The sequence below is a fragment of the Phyllobates terribilis genome, unplaced genomic scaffold (genome assembly GCF_046119375.1).
Source record: "Phyllobates terribilis strain yellow unplaced genomic scaffold, ASM4611937v1 Scaffold_7__3_contigs__length_470593459, whole genome shotgun sequence".
Classification (NCBI taxonomy): Eukaryota; Metazoa; Chordata; class Amphibia; order Anura; family Dendrobatidae; genus Phyllobates; species Phyllobates terribilis.
In genome coordinates this window covers 360015733-360037635 of record NW_027362767.1, presented here as the reverse complement: position 1 = coordinate 360037635, position 21903 = coordinate 360015733, and the positions used below count along the sequence as shown (strand labels likewise).

The 21903-nt window shown below is 38.5% G+C and overlaps 1 protein-coding gene across 1 annotated transcript in view; it reads right to left on the bottom strand.

Annotated features, from left to right (window-relative positions):
- Nucleotides 1–1147: 1147 nt before the first annotated feature.
- Nucleotides 1148–21903, bottom strand: part of GPC4 (glypican 4) — a 135430-nt gene continuing 114674 nt past the window's right edge. The window contains exons 4-9 of the mRNA XM_073641319.1: nucleotides 19917–20082; nucleotides 7866–7996; nucleotides 6561–6707; nucleotides 5106–5236; nucleotides 4201–4376; nucleotides 1148–1432 (exon numbers count right to left, since the gene is read on the bottom strand). Of these exons, the coding sequence (XP_073497420.1) occupies nucleotides 1212–1432; nucleotides 4201–4376; nucleotides 5106–5236; nucleotides 6561–6707; nucleotides 7866–7996; nucleotides 19917–20082 (972 nt within the window). The 3' untranslated portion in view covers nucleotides 1148–1211. The remainder of the gene's footprint in view (nucleotides 1433–4200; nucleotides 4377–5105; nucleotides 5237–6560; nucleotides 6708–7865; nucleotides 7997–19916; nucleotides 20083–21903) is intronic.

Here is a 21903-nt window from a genome sequence, read left to right as displayed (position 1 = left end):
CATTAAAACCAAGTAAAGAAGGGCGAAAAATTATATTCAAACATAGAACATCTGGATGCTAAGAAATACAAAAAATGTATACAACTGGATACATTCCTAAAAAGCTTAAATAAAATGCCTAGCAGTGTATAAAAGATCATTTTCTGGGGGTGAAATAAAAAATGAAAAATTGTGTAAGCCATTGGCTTTCAACTCGATCCTCAACAGTGTACGATATTTGATAATCAGATTTTATTTTCAGTCAATAAACCTCCAGTGATCACCATTGGATTCAACCAGCTGAAGACGTCTAACATGAAGAATTGCTGTAGTCGTGTCCAAATAAGTCACCAAAAACAGGATGTAATACTGATGAATGTACAGTAAACCCTTAGCATGGGCCACTTCTAACACGTTGACCAAGCCCCGCCGTAGGAAATGGATGCCCTTGCCGCGCAACAGGTTACATACACCAGACCAGTACAAGAGACCAGTGTTAAAGAAACAAAAAAATAACATTTGTAAAAATTGTAATTGCAAAAAATGGTTTGTATTAAAATATTTTAATTCTTTTGTCTTAAACCAATTGAAGCGTCTTGACGTAGAAATAGTAAAGATGATCCATCTTAGCAATATGCTTTGCCATATGAGGACTCGTCCAGAAGAAAAAAAGAACTGACACTTGGTCGGCGTACCAAATACATCACAGCCTATAATACTACGTTAGAGTCGAGAGGAGAGAAAAAAGTACCCCATTATGGAAATATATTAAAACAATGGCAAGACACAAAAAAAAAAAAAAAAAAAAAAAAGCTTTACTTTGTTGGTTGGTCATTTTATCCCAAATTATAACAAGATAAATAAAATTAGCTTCTGTACACGTAAAAAGAAAAAAAAAAAACCTAGATGTGACACTGGGATTAATGACATGGAAAGGTGATATAAAACACTAACGCTCAGCTACCTACACATCTGTATATACATGCCTGTTTGCCACACTAATCTTAATGAGTCCATGTTTTCCAGCACAGTGAGGAATAAGAATGAATCCAGCACTTGACTCTGTGGCACCGTGTTAAAAAATAAACCATACACCTTTGTCCGTTGACGTACAAAGAGATAAAAACTGTTCGATGGATTTATAAAGGAGGAAAAAGGTGCATTTCCATTTTGATTAAAAAAGTCTTTATTTATTTGTTTTGCTAAAATTGTGAAGAAAAAAAAAACTTCCATTATCTCCAAAGTCTCACCAAAAGTATAATACTTGGAACAAGAAGTGTAAATGACGCAGTGTTGGAATGGGCGCCACTCCCTGGGTTCACAGCTTTATCGCTATTCCTGTTGATTGGTTTTATTTTGCCTGGATCGTCAGTAGATTTGATGACAAAATCATCGGGGGATTTTCGTGGGTCACCGTCACCGCTTCCACTACCTTCTCCGCTGTTTTCATCACCTGTGTGACCAAAGGAGACATTTTTTTTACTAATTTGTAAAGGAAGTACATTGTCGACAAAATGGCTTTAATATGGACTGTCCACAGGGGTATTCTTGAACATGGAATACTAAAATGGCCACTTATACCCACCAGTTTTCGGAAGTGAGGGAGATAAGGCAAGTCATTGGTCACTAGTTTATGAAATACAACCCCTGGCAAAAATTATGGAATCACCGGGCTCGGAGGATGTTCATTCAGTAGTTTAATGTCGTTGAAAAAAAGCAGATCACAGACATGGCACGAAGCTAAAGTCATTTCAAATGGCAACTTTATGGCTTTCAGAAACACTAAAAGAAATCAAGCTAAAAATGTGGTACTCCGTAAGGGCAATTTTTTTCAGACCAAGCAGAGGGAAAAAAATTATGGAGTCACTCAGTTCTGAGGAAAAAATTATGGAATCATGAAAAACAAACACACAAAAGAACACTCCAATACATCACTAGTATTTTGTTGCACCACCTCTGGCTTTAATAACAGCTTGCAGTCTCTGAGGCATGGACTTAATGAGTGACAAACAGTACTCTTCATCAATCTGGCTCCAACTTTCTCTGATTGCTGTTGCCAGATCAGCTTTGCAGGTTGGAGCCTTGACATGGACCATTTTCTTCAACTTCCACCAAAGATTTTCAATTGGATTGAGATCCAGATTATTTGCAGGCCATGACATTGACCTTATATGTCTTCTTTCAAGGAATGTTTTCACAGGTTTTGCTCTATGGCAGGATGCATTATCATCTTGAAAAATTATGTCATCATCCCCAAACATCCTTTGAATTGATGGGATAAGAAAACTGTCCAAAACACCAATGTAAACTTGGACATTTATTGAAGATGTAATGACAGCCATCTCCCCAGTGCCTTTACCTGACATGCAGCCCCATATCATCAATGACTGTGGAAATTTGCATGTTCTCGTCATGCAGTCATCTTTATAAATCTCATTGGAACGGCACCAAACAAAAGTTCCAGCATCATCACCTTGCCCAATGCAGATTCGCGATTCATCACTGAATATGACTTTCATCCAGTCATCCACAGTCCACGATTGCTTTTCCTTAGCCCATTGTAACCTTGTTTTTTTCTGTTTAGGTGTTAATATTGGCTTTTGTTTAGCTTTTCTGTATGTAAATCCCATTTCCTTTAGGCGGTTTCTTACAGTTCGGTCACAGACATAGACTCCAGTTCCCTCCCATTCGTTCCTCATTTGTTTTGTTGTGCATTTCCTGTTTTGGAGACATATTGCTTTAAGTTTCCGGTCTTGACGCTTTGATGTCTTCCTTGGTCTACCAGTATATTTGCCTTTAACAACCTTCCCATGTTGTTTGTATTTGGTCCAGATTTTAGACACAGCAGACAGTGAACAACCAACATCTTTTGCAACATTGCGTGATGATTTACGTTCTTTTAACAGTTTGATAATCCTCTCCTTTGTTTCAATTGACATCTCTTGTGTTGGAGCCATGATTCATGTCAGTCCACCTGGTGCAACAGCTCTCCAAGGTGTGATCACTCCTTTTTAGATGCAGACTAACGAGCAGATCTAATTTGATGCAGGTGTTAGTTTTGGAAATGAAAATTTACAGGGTGATTCCATAATTTTTTCCCTCTGCTTGGTCTGAAAAAAATTACCCCGAGTACCACATTTTTTATCTTGATTTCTTTTAGTGTTTCTTAAAGCCCTAAAGTTGCCATTTGAAATGACTTTAGTTTTGTGCCATGTCTGTGATCTGCTTTTTTTCAACAACATTAAACAACTGAATGAACATCCTCCGAGCCCGGTGATTCCATAATTTTTGCCAGGGGTTGTAGCTCCAAAAACATTGGTTCCTACCCATAGTACCTTACCCTATAATCACAATTGCATATACCATCATTGTCCATGTCAAAACCAAAGGAATCTATGATGGAGGCTCTGAATGGAGCATCCAACACAGATGGGAATTTAACCTTCGACTGTGCACAGCTCTACTGTCGAACGGCCCGTAATATCTGCCACTGTAAGATGTTCTAAGTGGCATCTTTGATGCCTGAAGGTTATTTTAATCTTTTAACAGTCTTATAAAAACGAGACACTCAAGCTGACTCTATTGGATGGCCGCCATCTAATACTACGTGTCTGCTGCAAGGGAAATGTTTGGCTGGCCAGGACTTCCCGCAGCTGATTGTAAGAGTGGTTTTGAATCATATGCATATCAAACAATTTAAAGCACCACCTGCTTATTTTTATATATATTTTTTTTATTATTATTTCAGCACTGGAGTGGTGCCACTAACGCAAGTTCCCTGCACCTAGTATACACACCACCCGCCGTCTTCATCTCTTCCCGGCGCTGCTCCGATTCTGTGCCAGTATCTTGTGACTGCAACCTCCGACTGACCGGAAGTCAAAAGGTAACAGTCACAAGTTCTCAGTGTAAGTTTATGACCTCTTTCTGGCTCTCTCAGACTTACATTGAGTTGTGACTTCTGGATCACCCAGCAAACATTGGAGAGATCTGAGAGGTCATAAACTGCTGGAGATCGGCGAAGCGGCACGGATAACAGCGGAAGACAGTGGCTGGTAAGTGTGAGACTAGGGTCAAGGAACTTACATTAGTGGCACCACTCTAGCGGTACTATAAAAAGAAAAGTGCTGGCGTGGTGTTTAAAGTGGGATGAAACCAACAAAAGTACAATATGGTTTTTACAATTTCTTATTGGCCAATAATAAAAAAAAAATTACTTACTAATGTCGATAAAATTGACATCATTCCCATTGTAAGCATTCTTCAATCTGTTTGTCATGGCACGCAGCGCCACCTTCTGACGACGAATCGCGATGTCCAGATTTGTGGTATCCACATGCACGTCAGGATTATTGACCTGATTTTCCAGACCATTGGCCAGTACTGCATACATATACCTGGAACGAAAGATATCAAGAGTAAGAAAAACAGAAAAAAACAACTAGGACTCCAATTTCTTTTTTTATTCTGCTTTGAGAACTTTGACCTCTGGGAACTGCCACTTGGATGACAATATTAGGGTATGAGCACACTATTTACTTTGGCAGCCAAGACCGATCCCAAAACTTCTTTAAGGAGCAGTAGCAAAATGCTTTAAGGAAATAACATTTGCATTTTTATGTAAAAATGACTTGCTGTTCATGTGTTCAATCTTTTCAGAATGTTTTTTTTTTTAAATTTCTTCAGGTTTCCAAAGACACCAAGTAGTTAAAAGAAGTGAGCGGACCATTCTTTACCTGCTGGTGACGCTCTCGATTTTACTATACATGCCAATGGGTAAGTCTCAATAGACGCCCCGGAAGAGGCCCAGGCGTTTTGTGCATTTTGACAGCATTTTTTGCTTCAAAAGTTACTAATATTTTCTTCATTGTGTAAAGGAGTTAAAAAAAAATGCCTGTGCAGAAGATGCCCCCCAAAAAGCTGGAAAATAAAAAATAAATAAAAGCCAGCAATCAAAAACATTGAAAAAGCGCTCAGGAAATAAAAGAAAAAAAAGCTACAGAAATGGTTTGCAACGTTTTCCTTTTTAAAAATGGACGATTTTGGCCACCTGAAAAGAAGAAGTGAGCACATACCCCTTCATGGCGGATACCAGTTTGCCCCAATGAGAAGTGGAGAAGACAAACCTGCTTTTATCGCTCCCATTCCAGCAGTCATCTTCAGTTACACCCGACGTCCAGTTGTTCTTGCAAATGTTATTGGGCAGAGAGGACCAAAACTTTTTAGAAGCCTTCAACTTTTGTTTCACATCAGATACCTGCAAGCAGAAATTTTCAAGATAAGTGAACATTTTCAAAGCAAATTTTAAAAATAAAATATTTTCCAGGATTTGGGTCTTTAACTTTTTGCCATTCCCAACAAATCTACAGGCAGAAGCCTCAGAGGATTCAATAAGGCATTTGATGTAAGAAACCGAGACAGGTCTCCAAATTCTAAGGTCTCTAAAATTCTATATAAAAGTACATGCGGAGATGTACCTAGCAAATAATTATACAGCTAGTTATACACAGCTGCCCCTTCAGGTGTCTAGTATGACTGACACATACTGACTCCACTACTAGGACAGCCCCTTCTTGATCTAAATGTTTGGTGCCGATAAAATAAAAAAAAGCCTATACTCACCTCTGGTGCTGTCCCCATTTCAGCGGTGTCGCCACTCACGTTCACGGGCTCTTGCGCTGATGTTATGACACGTGAGCCAGACGCCCAATCAGCACTGGCTTCACTGTCTCCACCTTCGTATGGTTGAGTAGTTGGCATGAAGTGTGCGTCAGCCACAGCTGTCGCTTCCTGTTAACCATACGAAGGCGGAGACAGTGACACCAACGCTGATTGGGCGTCTGGCTCACGTGTCCTAACATTAGCGCAAGAGCCCGGGAACGTGACTGCTGACATCGTAGGAGATTATAAGCTTTTTTTTTTATTATTTTAATCTGGGGTCAAGCGTGGGGTATGAGAAGGGTTTGATCAAGTAGAGGACTTCCTTAATCCTCATCACACATGGCGATTCTTTACTGTAAGGACAGTGAGATGATGGGAGTTGTCTGCCACATGATATTGTACTGGTTGACGCATTATAAAAGTACAAGGAGATCTGGATGCCATTTCTCGTAACTAATATTACAGGTTATGGGTTATAAACCCCCGGAGATGGGAGTGTTGATCCTGGGGACTAGTCTGATTGCCATGTTGAGTGAGAAATACATTTTTTAATTAATATGGGGCAATTCGAATCAGCCTCATGAGTGTTTTGCCTTCCTCTGCATCAATATGTTAGGCTATAGGCTGAACTTGATGGACTTGTGTTTTCGTTCAACCTTAACACAACGACCATCCATGGTTCTATAAACCTACTTTACTACTTTAAGTCATTCACATGCAATAGCCATCAGCTCAGCACCTGGCTGGATGGCTAAGACTTTTTTTTTTTTATGAATACTGTGCCGCTTTGCCCTTCTGTGCCCCTTAGGACTAATTGGGTGAGCGGGACCGATTTACTTTTGCAATTGAACAGAGGTAACCACAGAATGATCAATCAAGGAGATGAACATGACGAGAACAACAAATTAAATATAACTCACTAGTCTATCCAAACTTGTCCCAGCCGCAGTAGTTGGTCTTTCTTCTGGGCTGTACGATCTAAACCGATGATTGATGTTACTGTCTGATATCGAACGGGAAACCCTTGAAGGAGGGAGTGGCTTGGGTGGGCCACAACCTTGAAAAACCTATGAAAACAAGGTAATTGTAAAGCATGCTTCAGTCATAATGTTAAGAGCCACCTATTTGCTAGGAACAGGAAACCGAGAACCCTGGATTTGACAGCTAGAGCACTCACCAATCAGACATTGGTGGTAGTAGTTTGAAATGCCATAAATGCATCTGGTGAAAAAAATCATTATTTATTTCTGCCAGTTGTCGAGTTATTGATGTTTTGCACAAAATACATCTTTCCATTTTTTTGAAATACAATATTTTGGGGACTACAAGACACACCCCAAATTTTGGGGTGGAAAATAGGAAAAAAAAAATGATGTTTAAAATAAAATGGTGGTGCGTTATAGTTCGTTTTAACGGTAGCTTACTGTGAATGGGGGATGTGGCAGTGTGGAGCGGGGTCACAGGAGGCAAGGTGGCAGGAGTGGCCGTGGCCCTGGGAAGGAAGGAGGAGATGCACAGGCGTCCCCCAAGATCTCAATCTGTGCATGTGCTGCCTCCACCGGCCATTTTTCTGAAGCTCACTCCTGGGAAGTCGATTGGAAAGGGGCTTCCACTCATCAGCATGTTATGAAAGTCCAGGGCCCGAAGCATTGCCCAACTCCTGCCACTGCCTGCCTCCTGAAGCAGCAGCCCTGCATCCTGTAACACCGCAGTCACTCCCCCCCCAGTAAAGGTACCTTTGGATTATAAGCCGCACCCCCATTTTCCTCCCAAATTTTGGGGAAGAAAAGTGCGTCTTCTAATCTGAAAAAATATGGCATATTTTATATGAACAAGAAAAAAAAAAGGGCCCTACACAAACCTTTTTGTGTGAAATTTTAATAAGAAGTAATCACCCCCTGATTACTGAGGACAGGGTTTAGGGTTTTTCAGATGCCTTCAAATAATTCATTGTGACTTTTTAAAAATGTGCTAAAATTTGTCGCCAATGTACTCCAATCTTCCAATTGCCAGAAAGAATTAGCATTTTTTTGCAAAGTGAGCAATTTTCTTTTGTGCAAAATAAATATGCTAACCGCGTGCAACATTTTGATGAATTTGGAGCAAAAAAGAAATCCGTGAACACCACAAGATATAAGGGGAAAAAGACAGAAATATAGCAATCATCCGATTGTCCCTGTGGGTTTTATAGGAAAGAGACTGCAAAATTTTGCCTGGAAACAAACCTTCTGAGATACTTGATTACTGTTTTCCTGCATGTTCATTATAGCCTCTGAAATTTTGACATCAATGGGATCCATGACAGTTTCTATATTGAATGGACCCTCCAGTCGTTCAGCTACCATTAACATGGAATCTAAAAGAAAAGCAAAAAAAAGGGAAATTAATGCCAGGTAGAAGCAGGTAAAGCAATTTTTTTTTTTTATTAATGTCCCTTTCAATTCTGTTATTTCCACCGTTCTGGATGGCAAGTTCACAGCAAAGCTTTATTTTATTCTAGAACTGACCGTTATTAGAACACATTTTGCTAACATTTGAGAAACCATTTTTGCAATGTTTGCTCTTTAACTGAATTCATCCTTAAATACGGCTGATCAGTGGATATTTCCAGTGAAAGGACACTTTGTGAAGTTTCGTTACTAGTATTCCAACGCAAACTGTACATTTTGTTAAAGCAGGAAATCTACACTGGCAGAATGTCAGCCATTAATGCAGCCAAGACCATGAAGGTTTGTTGGAATTTTTACCAGAATGAAAAAGGTCAAACCCATTACCCAATCTAACTTGCTAAAGTATTTTCAAAGAGAAAGGATTGGACATTTTTAGAAAGAAATTTTAGTAGTAAGTATTTTGTATCAAACCATGCAGAGCTGAACCTAGAGGGGGGAAAAAAGCTAGACTACCAAAACGGAGCAAATCCAATTTAAATTTAGTTGTACAGAAGGTTTTTTCCTATGTTACAGTTTAATAGCACAAAGGATTCTATAGAAACCCATGAGAAAACAAATTGCGGGATGAAGTATCTACAGTCGTATTATGGAACTACTCTTTCCTGTTAACCCCATGGTCACTCACAGACCTGTAAAAAAAAATGTTTCTGTAACATTGGTAAGAGTATCTCTTATCAAGACTTAAAAATTGGAGGACACACATATAGAAGACATGGGGGGAAAATGTATCACTCTAAATTAAACTTTAACTCATCCCCTTACTGACATGTGACGAAACAGTAGGTCACAGGTCAGTTGCCGGTGTTGGGAAGAGGCTCCGGAGCTGGGCCCATACCATACCTGGGAGATGTCGGCCGTGTTATACAGTTGACATATTCCTGCAAAAGTATCGACCAGATCCTGCTCTGATCACTGCTGGTTAACCATTTACAAAAATAAATACCTATATAAAAGGCCAGAATTAATAGGGTGGGCACATCCAAATGACAATTAACCCCCCCAAAAAATGGAAGCATAGAAGCCTAAATATACGAAATGTAAATGACCTTTATTGGATAGCTGAAACAATGACTAACATGAGTTCATGGTTAAAGATTTAAATGCCACTGTCAGTCACTGATGGGAACAATAAAATAGCGCATCGCAGGCTCCCATTGAAGGCACGTGACACAATCGCAAGAGCAGGGGAGATGTATCCAATCAAACGATTGTAGATTCACGTCCCTTTAGGAGATTAAAAATTAAATATAAAAGGAGAGGAAAAAAAAAAGTAAAAGATAAAAATCATGAAAAAGATATAGAAGATTCAAATCAACACTTTTTTGTAGGAAAAAAAAAAAAAAGAAGATTTGGAATCCAGGGCTGTGGAGTCGGTGTCCATTTTGATGGAGTCAGAATTGGAGTCGGTATAAAAAGGACCGACTCCAACTCCTAAAATATATAATAAAATGGGTACAGTAGTACAATGCAGTTTGTGGGGAATATTTTTTTCGTAAGAATTTGGGAAAGTTATGAAATGTCCTATAAATGTCTGTCCTATTCCTGATCTAAGGGTCTAGACTTTTAGCTGAGATTAATCTGTGCTACAGTAAATGTATCAATTAAACACGAGCCATGTATGAGGGAGTCTGAGTCGTGTAGTCGGAGTCATGGAAATTGAGTCATCGGTTTGGCTTACCGATTCCACAGCCCTGTTAGAATCACATCTGTATAAGTTAGATCTTTCAAAATATACTGGTTGATCAAATACTGTACATAAGTCATTGCAGTTTAATTTTTTTTTTTTTTTTTTTTTTTTTTTTTTAAGAAAAGGCCAGTAATATGTACGCCAAAATAGGATCATTAAAACCATCAGCTTTGTAATGCAATAAATAAGCACTCTCCACTCAATCAATGAAAAAAAAAAAAAAAAAAAGTTACGGGACTCCGAACAAGACGATACAAAGAAAAAAAAATCTGATTCCTTAAACGAAAATTTTGCAACGCTTAACTGGGAAAAACAAAAAACTACACATTTAATACCGTATTTTTACAAATTTGGGAAATCATGTTGCTAGGTTATTTTTAACACCTAATGAAGACCGTAAAAACAAAAAACAATGACGGGGTGTTCTTTGCCATTTCAAGCCACTTAATTTTTTTATTCATGTTTTTAGTGCATTGTATTGTAAAAATGAATATTGGTGCCATTTAAAACCTCAAACTTGTTCCGCAAAAAAAGCCCTGATATGGCACAAAAAAAAAAAAAAGTTATAGCTCTTGAAAGAAAGGGAGGAAAAAATGGAAGCACAAAAACAAAATAGTCACAGTCATCCATTTTTTGATATTGCCCCAATGCTACTGACGTTTAAGAAATTTTGAAACTTATTTATCAATTTTTATATGCAAATCGTCTCTCCAGAGAGGAATAGGGCTTGAACTCTAGCCCCACCTATTGGAAGCAGAGATCTTAAAAGTCAATATCAACCTTGCCATATGACTTTAGATAAAAGCCAAACCAAAATCTCAATTTGCAGACACTGTTTCGGGGTGCTGCCCCTCTCATCAGTGCAAAGTATGAGATGTGATTTGGCTAGGTGAGAGGCTCTGGACTGGTGTCTAAGGGGTAATATTTCTTCTTTTGGAGCGTGATAATCTAAGCCTGGCATGTCAGGCTTGGTTTGTCACTCTCCACAAGGAGAAACATTACCCCTTACCAATTTTTACAATTTTGTGCAGCCTTGATTACAGACCTGTATAATCCCTGCAGCCATGTGTTCCACCCTTTGATCTTCCAGCTTACTATCTGTAGATTAGCAAGAAGAGGAGATGCAAGAGTAACTGGACTACACAAGTGGATTAAGCACAAAGTTTGTCTGCAGTTTGTAACCATGGGGTCACAGGTTTGGTCACATGGGAGCTGCATATACAGTGGCATGTAAAAGTTTGGGCACCCCTGGTCAAAATTACTGTTATTGTGAACAGTTAAGCAAATTGAAGATTAAATGATCTCTAAAAGGCCTAAAGTTCAAGATGCTACATTTTATTAGTATTTTAGGCAAAATAAAATATATATATATTTTTATTAGGAAAGGTCAGGTTATGCAAATTTCCCAACTTTATAAAAACCCAGCCTCTTGTAACCTTGTGCCAAAAAACAGCAGCCATGGGTTCTTCTAAGCAGGTGCCTAGAACTCTGAAAATGAAAATGGTGGAGGCCCACAAAGCAGGAGAAGGCTATAAGAAGATAGCAAAGTGTTTTCAAGTTTCCCTTTCCTCAGTTTGAAATGTAATTAATAAATGGCAGTTAACAGGAACAGTAGAGGTCAAGATAAGGTCAGGAAGACTAAATAAAATTTCAGTTAGACCTGCTGGTAGGATTGCTACAGAGGTAAATCAGAACCCCTGCTTGACTGCAAAAAAACCTTCAGAAAGATTTAGCAGACTCTGGAGCTGTGGTACATTGTTCTACTATTCAGAGACACCTGCACAATTATGGCCTTCATGGAAGAGTCATCAGAAGAAAACCTCTCCTGCATCCTCACCATAAAATTCAGCATCAGAAGAATGTAAAAGAACATCTAAACAAGCCTGATGCATTTTGGAAACAAGTTCTGAGAATCGATGAGGTTAAAATAGAACTCTTTGCCAACATTAATCAAAGTTATGTGTGGCGAAAAATAGGGCACAGAATTTCAGAAAAAGAACATCTCACCAACCATTAAACATGGGGGTGGAAAAATCATCCTTTGGGGTTGTGTTGCAGCCAAAGGCACGGGGAACATTTCACGGGTAGAGGGAAGAATGGATTCAATGAAAATTCAACAAATTCTTGATGCAAACATAACACCATCTGTAAAAATGCTGAAGTTGAAAAGAGGATGGCTTCTACAAATGGATAATGATCCTAAACACACGTCATAATCCATAATAGATGACCTCAAAAGGCGCAAGCTGAAGGTTTTACAATGGCCCTCACAGTCTTCTGATCTGAACATCTTTGAAAATCTGTGTCTAGCCTCAAAATAGCAGTGCATTCAAGACGACCCAGGAATCTCACAGAACTGGAAGAATTTTCCAAGGAAGAATGAATGAAAATCCTTCAAATAAGAATTGAAAGACTCTTGTCTGGCTACAAAAAGTGTTTACAAGCTGTGATACTTTCAAAAGAGGAGGCTACTAGGTACTAACCATTTAAAGGTGCCCGAACTTCTGCATCGACCCATTTTCCTTTCTGTAATCTTTAAAATGTAAAAGAAGAAAATCTATATTTTTTTTGCCTAAAACATAAAGGAAAGTGTTCTCTTTAACTTAAGGCCTTTTAGAGATCTTTTCATCTTTAACTGTTCACAATAACAGCCATTTTGATCCGGGGGTGCCCAAACTTTTCCATGCCACTGTATAAAACAGTTTTTTTTAACATGACTTTTATTGGAAAAATACAAATGAAGGCAAAACACGTACCCTCTACCTAGAAAACCAACATCTAGTCACTTTTACCTATGCACTGAGAACTGATGAAAGATGTCCTTCTCAGATAAGTAATATCTCTTTAAAAACTTTTAACCTCTGAACCCATCAAGTCTATCTTCATATCCAAATGAATCAAATAGAAAAACTGGAGAGAGAAAAAAAGCGCAAATAGGGTCTTATCTGGTAACCAAGCGGTATAAAATATAGGTACGCTCACCTGATAGGGTTGTGACAATCACAACTCCTATAGAAGCGTGTAAAGGCCGCTACAGGACCACCAACGAGATACGTCAACACGTTGCACGGTTTTCAATCCTATTCATCAGGACCAAATTGTGCTTTGGTCCTGATGAAGAGGTTTGAAAACCTTGAAAAGCATTGACGTAATAAACCGCATTCACGCTTCATCTGTGTGTGTGATGTGTTTTTGAACCTTTGGCAGCGTGGACTCTGAACCACCGTATTCCTCATTTATTGCTTCATATCCAAGTGCAAACTGACTCCGACTGTTAAATCTTCAGAACAGAAAGTCCAAAAATTAGAAAAGCTAAAAAGTTTTTTTTTTTTTTTTTAATCTGGATAGAAAATTCCCAAAAATCACGTATCAAAACCAAAACTCCCCTTTTCCTAACATTTCACCATGTTGTAAAAGGATGGACAATACCTCTCACTATGGAATTCAATGGTCCCAACCTGGAGACCGGAATGTGGCTAAATGCATATTTTGTTAAAGGCAAGAAAATACAATAAAACAAAAGGAGTCAGATACTTTTTTGTGATGGCCTTTGGTTAAAAAAAAAAAAAAAAAAAAAAAAAGTTGCTTCAAATCCCTGAGCAAAGGCCATTGGCATGAATATACCATTGTGATACAGGAGGAGAAAAATTTCTTTGATGTGTCAGCAAACGAGACTTGGTAAATAGAAACTCACAAGCCAAACTAGTTCACTGTTGTCACTTCTCCCCTCCAAAAAAAAAAAAAAATCTTGGTATTTGACAATGTGACAGACTTGAAGGAAAAAAAAAAAATTTTTTTTTTTTTTTTTTTTTTACTGACCATCATAAATGTGCCAGGTACAAAATCAAGATTTTTTTTTCCACCTCTCATGTCAGCTATGAGAGCAAATTATTTAATCTTGTAACTTTGTATTCCCTTAGGGGCCACAAAAGGCCCCAGATTAATAATGTGTTAGTGAGAGCCTGAAAGGAAACACAAACCCCCGATTCTTCTGGCTGTTTGGTGTCTTTGTAAACTCAGAGTTATCCAGGCCATACACAAGAGCATGGGAATTGTGTATGAACTGGCTCTTTTGTTATTCCCGATGCCATGGCAGTACATGTATCACAGCTAAAGAATGCAAGGTTTTTTTTTCTCCTCCCTCCTTTTGACTGTTGATATAGCAAATGCATTTGGCCTCCAGCTGAGCTCCTAAAGTAAGCTATAATAGATAAGAAAAGTATAATAATTGGCTCACAAGAATATACTCAACTGTAGCAGATAGGCATTGATAGAGTGTAAAAGCGGAGAAACTCATTAAAAAGTATAGTATGCAGCCAGGATACCGGATTTTTGAATATTTAAGACTGGAATTTCTTTCGGGCAAATACTACTACTAGAAATAGCATTTCACATTAGCACAATGTGAAAGCTTTAGATTATACCTACTAAACATAATTTGACTCTGAAAATAGCAAGAAAAATGCTATACGGAACAGCAAAAGGTGTGACTGTACTGTATCGACAATAACAAATGATTGACATGACTTTACACTGCGCCCCTTCTCTCTACTCCACAGACTATGAAGAGACACTCCAAAAAGTTCTCCAGGCATCAAATACCAAACAGCCACAAAGTCCAGGGGGCCATTTAAGTAGCAACATTATCATGAGAACATGTTCCTACAAATGCTTGTTCACTAAATCTGGCAGCCTAAATCAGTTGCTGATCAACAAACCAATGAGCAAGACACTCGTTCATCGGAGTGAAATGATTTTTTTTGTGCAGCAGAAAAGTTTATTTTGCACAGCATCGCATAGTTCTGTGTAAATGAGACTCGCACTGCTGTCACTGGACCATCATTCAGGGTGTATCTGAAGCTGGGCAAAAATACTACTAAACCAACGCATACCCCAACGCGCGTTTCGGATCCCTAGATTAAGTAGGGTCGAACCACACTTCGGGATCTGTAGTGGAGGCCGATGTGGTGACAGCCTATTATTCTTTTGGGTATGCCTGATCATAATGTATCTATTTTTTCACTATTGATTTAATTTTTTGTGCACTACATTGCACCATATCTCTATATATCCAACTTGCAAAATTTATTGTAATTAACTTTGTGGATACATATGTGTGGCCATATATATGTTATCATTACGCATTGATAGTATTCTGCCCACTGGTGGCTACCCTGGGTATTTTAATCTTATTTTCATTATTTTGCGTCACTCATCGACCTCCCTTGCTTTCATTGTTCCTTGTTTTTACTATTAACTTTTAAATTCTATTTTTATGGTGTAGTTGTGTAGTTCCATAAAATGCATACATACACCCACAATAAATATTTTTTTGATTAAATTTGCATAACACTTGCATGATATACTGAACAAACACTGACCAGCAAACAAGCAGATGATTGGTGATCATTTTGTACCCCAGGTTGGCCCGAGAAAATGAACCTTACTGCAGTGACATTTACTGAAAAAGAGGGAAAATTTATCCAGCATCAATTGAAGGGAATCTGTTATGAGATTCATGATACTCAAACTACAGGCAGCTTAAATCAGAGACCCACAGTGATATTGCAGCCATGTACGTTCTCCTCTGAAATGCTGCGACGTAACAAAAAATGTACTTTGAATACGAGGTCGGGGGAGGTTTTGGCCCAGATTCTTCCAAAACTGGTGTTGTTCATGCCTCACCACAAAGCTTCAGTCCGTGACTGGAGTAAGATTTCTAGCGCACCTTGTCACGAGTTAGGCAACCTGTGGCATCACACCCCCAGTTCCACCCTTGTCTTACAAAAAAAGTTACAAAACTTTACGCAACTCTGCATTGCGTGAAAGTTGTGATATGCAAATTGCCTATTTCAGAGAGGAAAAGGACTAGAACTCTAGCACCACTTATTGGAAGTAGCAATTCTAAGTCAATAGTGACCCTTTAACGAGCCTCGTCACATGACGTAGGATAAAAGCCAAATCAGAAACTCAATTTGCAGACACGTTTCAGGGAGTTGCCCTTCATCACTGCAAAGTATGATATTTCATTTGGCTGTATGAAAGGCCTCTGATTGTGCTCTAAGGGGTAACATTTCTCCTTGTGGAAAGTGACATGCCAAGGTAAGGAGACTTATAAGCCACGCAATGCTCCGCATTAAATATAAAAATTGCATCTTTTTAAAGAGATTTGTGTGTAATCACTCAGCAGTATCAACTGCGGTCTTCTAGTGATTTAGGTTTACAACAGTCAGACTACGAAGGATTAGTAACATTTCATGTCAATCTCATTAACAATATCAACTTTTAATTTCAACTAAAATTTGAATTCCATGTACCCCAGGAATGAAAATCACATCCAACCCATTAAAAAGGTTTTACTGCTTTCCCTATGACAAGCCTATTCCTTATGAATTCAGGTCTCTAAGACAATGCCTGAGTTAAACCACAGGAAAACGAGTTTTGCAATCTGTTGGTTGACTACAAACCGGTTAATATGTGCGCCCCTCAGGAAGTATGCCACATTCCTTGAAAATGTATTTAATTAGTTAAGAAAAAAAAAACTACCAAAAGAGACAAAGGCATAAAAGGAAGGATCTGAAGTAATAAAGTAAAAAAGGGTGAAACTCGGCAAGCGGAGCACTGATTAATTAAAGCATTTTGTTAAATTCATGACATGGTTCTGGGGATTAAAGCATTGTTCAATGCCTTAGGCGTCTGAAACCTGACGTGCATTAAGTAACAAGAGTATACACCAGCAAAAATACTTCCACATAGACATCTAAGAGAAACGCCTAAATGAAACAGACAGTTGGCTATGAGATTATAGTATATAGAAAAATTTGTTTTTTTATTACAGTATCCTCCATTTCATAGAGAAATACCAATAAAAAACGACTCCAAGGCTACAAAATTTGACAAAAAAAAAGCTGATAATCAGTAATAGCTTAAAGATGTACACACCTAAACGTCTGCTTGTATGAGATTGGATGGTGGCATTCTTTTAGAAATAGTGCCACTCTTACCCATTGGCTGAATCTAGAATTGCAGCTTAACCACAAATAGTTGGACTTGCTGCAGTGGAAATGTGGCAATACCACAACTTTAACATTGCACGTCAGGTTTGATAGTCATGTCCTTTGAGATTGACACAAATTTTGGTTTTCACTAATTTTGCCGTTTCGAGAGTACAATTATAAGCATTTCGTCAGTTCTTAAAGTTTTGACAAATTAATTCGGTTTATGCAAAGATTCAATATTTACAGTGCTGACCCTTATTTTTCAAGACTTCTACAATTCGACCTGACAGCTGGATATCTGCTTCTGGGACAAATCAGGACTGATGACAACCCATTCTTGTCTAATCAGTGCATGGATTTCTCACAATTTCAGTGTTTAGGTTTGTCCGCCAACTTTTTGAGGATTGGCCACAGGTTGTTAATGGAATTGAGATGTGGGGAGTTTCTCGGACATTGACTCAAATTTTCAATGTTTTGTTCACAGAGCCCCTTAGTTATCACTTTTGCCTTGTGACATGGTGCTTCATCATACTGGAAAAAGCATTGTTCATCACCAAATTGCTCCTGAATTATTGGGAGAAGTTGCTCTTGGAGGATGTTTAGATTCCATTCTATATTCATGGCTGGCTTTTAGGCAAAATTGTGAGTGATCTCATTCCATGGATGAAAAGCCCTCACACAAAAATGGTCTCAAGATGCTTTACTGTTGACTTCAAACGGTTTCATAGTAGCATTCACCTTTTCTTCTCTGGAAAATCATTCTTCAAGATGTCCCAACAGTCTGAAGGGGCGTCATCAGAAAAACAAAAAAACACTTTACCCCAGTCCTCAGCAGTTTAATCTTTGTAATTCCTGCAGAATGTCAGTTCTTGATTTTTTTTATTTTTTTTTGAGAAGTGTCTTTGTGTCCATTCATACCAGCCTCCAAAAGCCTGCACCTCAATGTGCATGCAGGTGCATAAACATCTGCCTGCTGCCACCCAAGAGCAAGCTCTGCACTAGTGTTGAGCTGATTCACTGGTTGAATCCTCTTTAGGAGACTGTCTTGGAACTTGCTTCACTTTTTGGGAGCCCTGAAGCCTTCTTAACTCCAACTGAACTTTTCTATTTGAAATGTTTAATGATCTGATTAAAGGTTGATTTAGAGGCAATCTTACACAAGCAGAAAGGTCCTCGGCTGTAAAGCCCTTTTGATTTAACGCAATGATAACTGTTTCCTTGGAAGTAACATGTTAAGCAAAGAACACAACAGCTATGCAATTTTTTACAATTCATTTGATCACTCTTCATAACAATTTAGCTAATTAAGTTGAGTTAATGCAAATTGCCACTATTAAAAAACAGTAGCAGCAAACTATGTGAAAAGCAAAATTTGTGTCAGTCTCAAAATTTTTGGCCATGACTGTAGCACAGGCTGACACTGAAAAAAGTCTGACCGAGGCAATGAAAATATTTTACAGAGACTTTCAAGGACAGTACTTGCTTGCCAAAAATAAGCAATGTCTGCAGAGAAAACTTAGGGCAAGCCAGGACTGTTAATCAGTGATGGAAACCGGGCATGCAAAACCAGCGGGCAGAATGGTGCGCTGAGCATTTCAAACATGGGTTCAAAGCTTTGTGCTTCGTTTATATGGTCAATTAGGACTGACCGACTCTTTAAAAAAAAAAAAAAAAAAAAAAAATCTTCATATACTTACCCTTAAAAGATAACAACTTACAGGGCAGCAATTTGGCCTTTATATTTTTTAGATTTAGGGGTCACAAGGCAACCAAGTGATTTTCTGACCTAGAGCCCTGTATGTGCCATTTATCAGCATGGAAAAAAAGATGCTATAATTGCTCCTAATTATGAGCGTAAGAAACCAGTATGGTAGTCTGATGCATAAATGTCAAACTCTGGCCCAGGGGTCAAATCTTGCGGGCAGGGTGGTTTTATTTGGCCCATGACACCAGAACCACCACCCCTATGTGGGGCCCATTATTCAGTGTGGGGGACTATGTGGGGCCCATTATACTGTATGGAGGACTATGTGGGGCCCATTATTCTGTATGGAGGACTAAGTGGGGCCCATTATACTGTATGGAGGACTATGTGGGGCCCATTATTCTGTATGGAGGACTATGTGGGGCCCATTATTCTGTATGGAGGACTATGTGGGGCCCATTATTCTGTATGGAGGACTATGTGGGGCCCATTATTCTGTATGGAGGACTATGTGGGGCCGATTATTCTGTATGGAGGACTATGTGGGGCCGATTATTCTGTATGGAGGACTATGTGGGGCCTATTATACTGTATAATGGTTGGCCCAAGTCTTTAAGTTGTTCATTTTGGCCCTCTGTGTGTTTGAGTTTGACATCCCTGGTCTAAAGCGAAATATATGGAGAAGATTAGTATTTTTGGTAGAAGTAAAGGCTCTATTTTTGTATCTCCTGAAAATCTTTGTAAAGAAATTTTGCTTTTTTTTTAGTAGTTTCAATTAACTTATTAAATCTATCATCTATATAATGCTACTACATAATAAAAAACACAAAAATAAGTCAGCTAAATAGTCACCAAATACGGCAAACAGACCACCTAAATTGTTAAGGCTCAACAGTCATTAGATGGATAAAAACTATTTGAAATCATTCAAACTTTTTCCCTTTATAGTTCAGACTTCGTCATTCATACTAAATAGGCAACAGATATTCCACCTGAGGGCGATAATGTTCTGTACAGTGAAGAAAAAAAACACATACAAAAGAAACCATGAGCTTCCCGATCCTCGGTAAATATCATTGTCCCGGTGTACGCTCGTGCCCACAATATTAAGCTCTAACAGCCGAGGTCTTCGAGAAAGTGAAAAGCAACTTATTAAAGAGAATGTAAAAAGAGAAGGATACATAACATCCACCCATTACCCCTCAACGAAAGGCAGCAATTATGTCCGACAAGCTGATCAAGCAGCAGAAGCCAATTTAGGATGCAGTTATTAACGGTGTTCAACTGTACATCATTTTATAATGGTTTCTAGACGGCAGGACTGCAGTCAGATGTTATTACACCAAATTCCTAGATCTGATGTAAAATTAAACAACAAAGCAGTAAAAACTCATGCATACATCATAAATGACACTTCTAGATCAATTTTTACTCACCTATAAAGTTGTTCCAATCAACATCTAGATCCCCAGGATTGGCCAGGCAGCCTCTCAGTACATTCAGACAGTAGTTGTTACAAGGCTTGACTGTAACAAGTCCCCGGCAGTGAGGACAGTAGGTCATCTTCATCATTGCCCGTACACAGTGAGGGGTGGGGTTTACCTAAAACAGAAATGGACATTTTTTTTTTAAAACTGTAAAAAAAAAAAAAAAAAACTTTTATTATGAAATATGTAAAAACTAGATATGATTTATCTTTTTGATATTTGAATTAGCCAGCTACGGCCAACTTTACCCCAAAATTTTATATGTGGAGCATAAAATAGCTGCCAGTCACACGTACTCCAATTGCCCTGAAAAAAACATTTATAACACACTCTGGTTTCCTTGGACTGTATATATACCCTTTTGAGCTCTTTAATGGAATTACATGTCAAAATGCCCTCAATATATATTTCTATGGGTAAACAGATGGTAACTATGATACACTGCTCTTCTGTTCCACACATTCAATATGTACAGTTTATTCAGTTTTTGGCCCTTTCTCCATCTTTCTTTAAGCTGTTCCGTCCTCACACTAAATGGATTCACCCTAAATTTGCTGCTGCATTCTTTCCCTTGGCTTTTATACAGTCTGATAGACTGTCCTACACAATGTGATGTGCTATGTTATCATATGATCGCAAGGCATTATTGGAAAGCCTGTCGATGGGTCATGTGCGCCTTCTCTGGCTGTAAGAAGGGAAAAAAAAGAAACTATTAAATTACAGGCATTTCCCAAAATGTAATATTTTTATCCCGAAATGCAAAAGCAAAAAAAAAAAAAAAAAAAAAACACCCGATACTGACTAATTAAAACATGCACAAAATCAATGTGCCACAATGAGAATAACAGTCTAAGATGAAATAATGAGAAATAATGAGACAGACTCCCTCACAGGACAGATTCAGTACATATACATATATATTACACATACATATAATAATGGTAAAAGTAGCACAGCATCAAATATCACATGGGCAGCACCAGTAATAAGAAAAATGTGAATTAACACATAGGATGAATACCAGTCCAGAGCAGAGAGAAGGGTAAGGGAGTTAAATGAGGGACAAAGAAATCCCCACGCGTATCGCCAAAATTCAGGTTCCTCAGGGGGTGGGCTTCTGGCAGATTCAATCTTTTGCATTGTGTAAAATAATGTCGCTCACTTCCTTGCTATTCTTGTGCATCAAACTGCAAATTAGTCTGGTCGCCGGGTCTGGCAACTATCCTAAAATTAGATTCACATCGAATCACTTCTCTCCAGTAAAAGCTAATTAACCCCAAATGTGCTCTGCGACACAAAGCATTACAGAAAATAACATACTTGGTAAATTATATATAATGATGGGTTCACTGCAACGCCCATCAGTGATCTGTATGCTATCCCACAGCTGGAGGGCTGATGACTTACACGCCTGTAAAGTACAGTATAACACCCTTTACCCTAAACCCCTTACCATGGCAACAGTTCTCACTTGTGTATAGGGTTCCGAGGTCTGGAACTGCTCGTGAGCACAATGCATTTTACTTGGTCGTGTTGCAGTAACCAGGGGCAGCTGAAAACAGCATTGTGCGACACAGGAATAGATTAACATATTTACCGATCAGATTATCATGCCATACTTCATCTGTATGCTTACCCACAATCTGACTTTGGAAAGCATGACAAGGCTGTGACGGGACAAAGGGGAACCCATAGAAACTAAGTGCTCTGCAATTCACTAGTTCCGCGATGCCGCTAATTTCACTGCCAAAAGCAGTTTAAATGAGAAAGTGCCACAAAAAAAAATAAAAAGACTGGTTTGAAAAGTTAGTGTAATAGTACAATGGCATGTAAAAGTTTGGGCACCCCTGGTCAAAATAACTGTTACTGTGAACAGTTAAGCAAGTATAAGAGGAAATGATTTCTAAAAGGCCTAAAAGTTAAAGATGACACATTT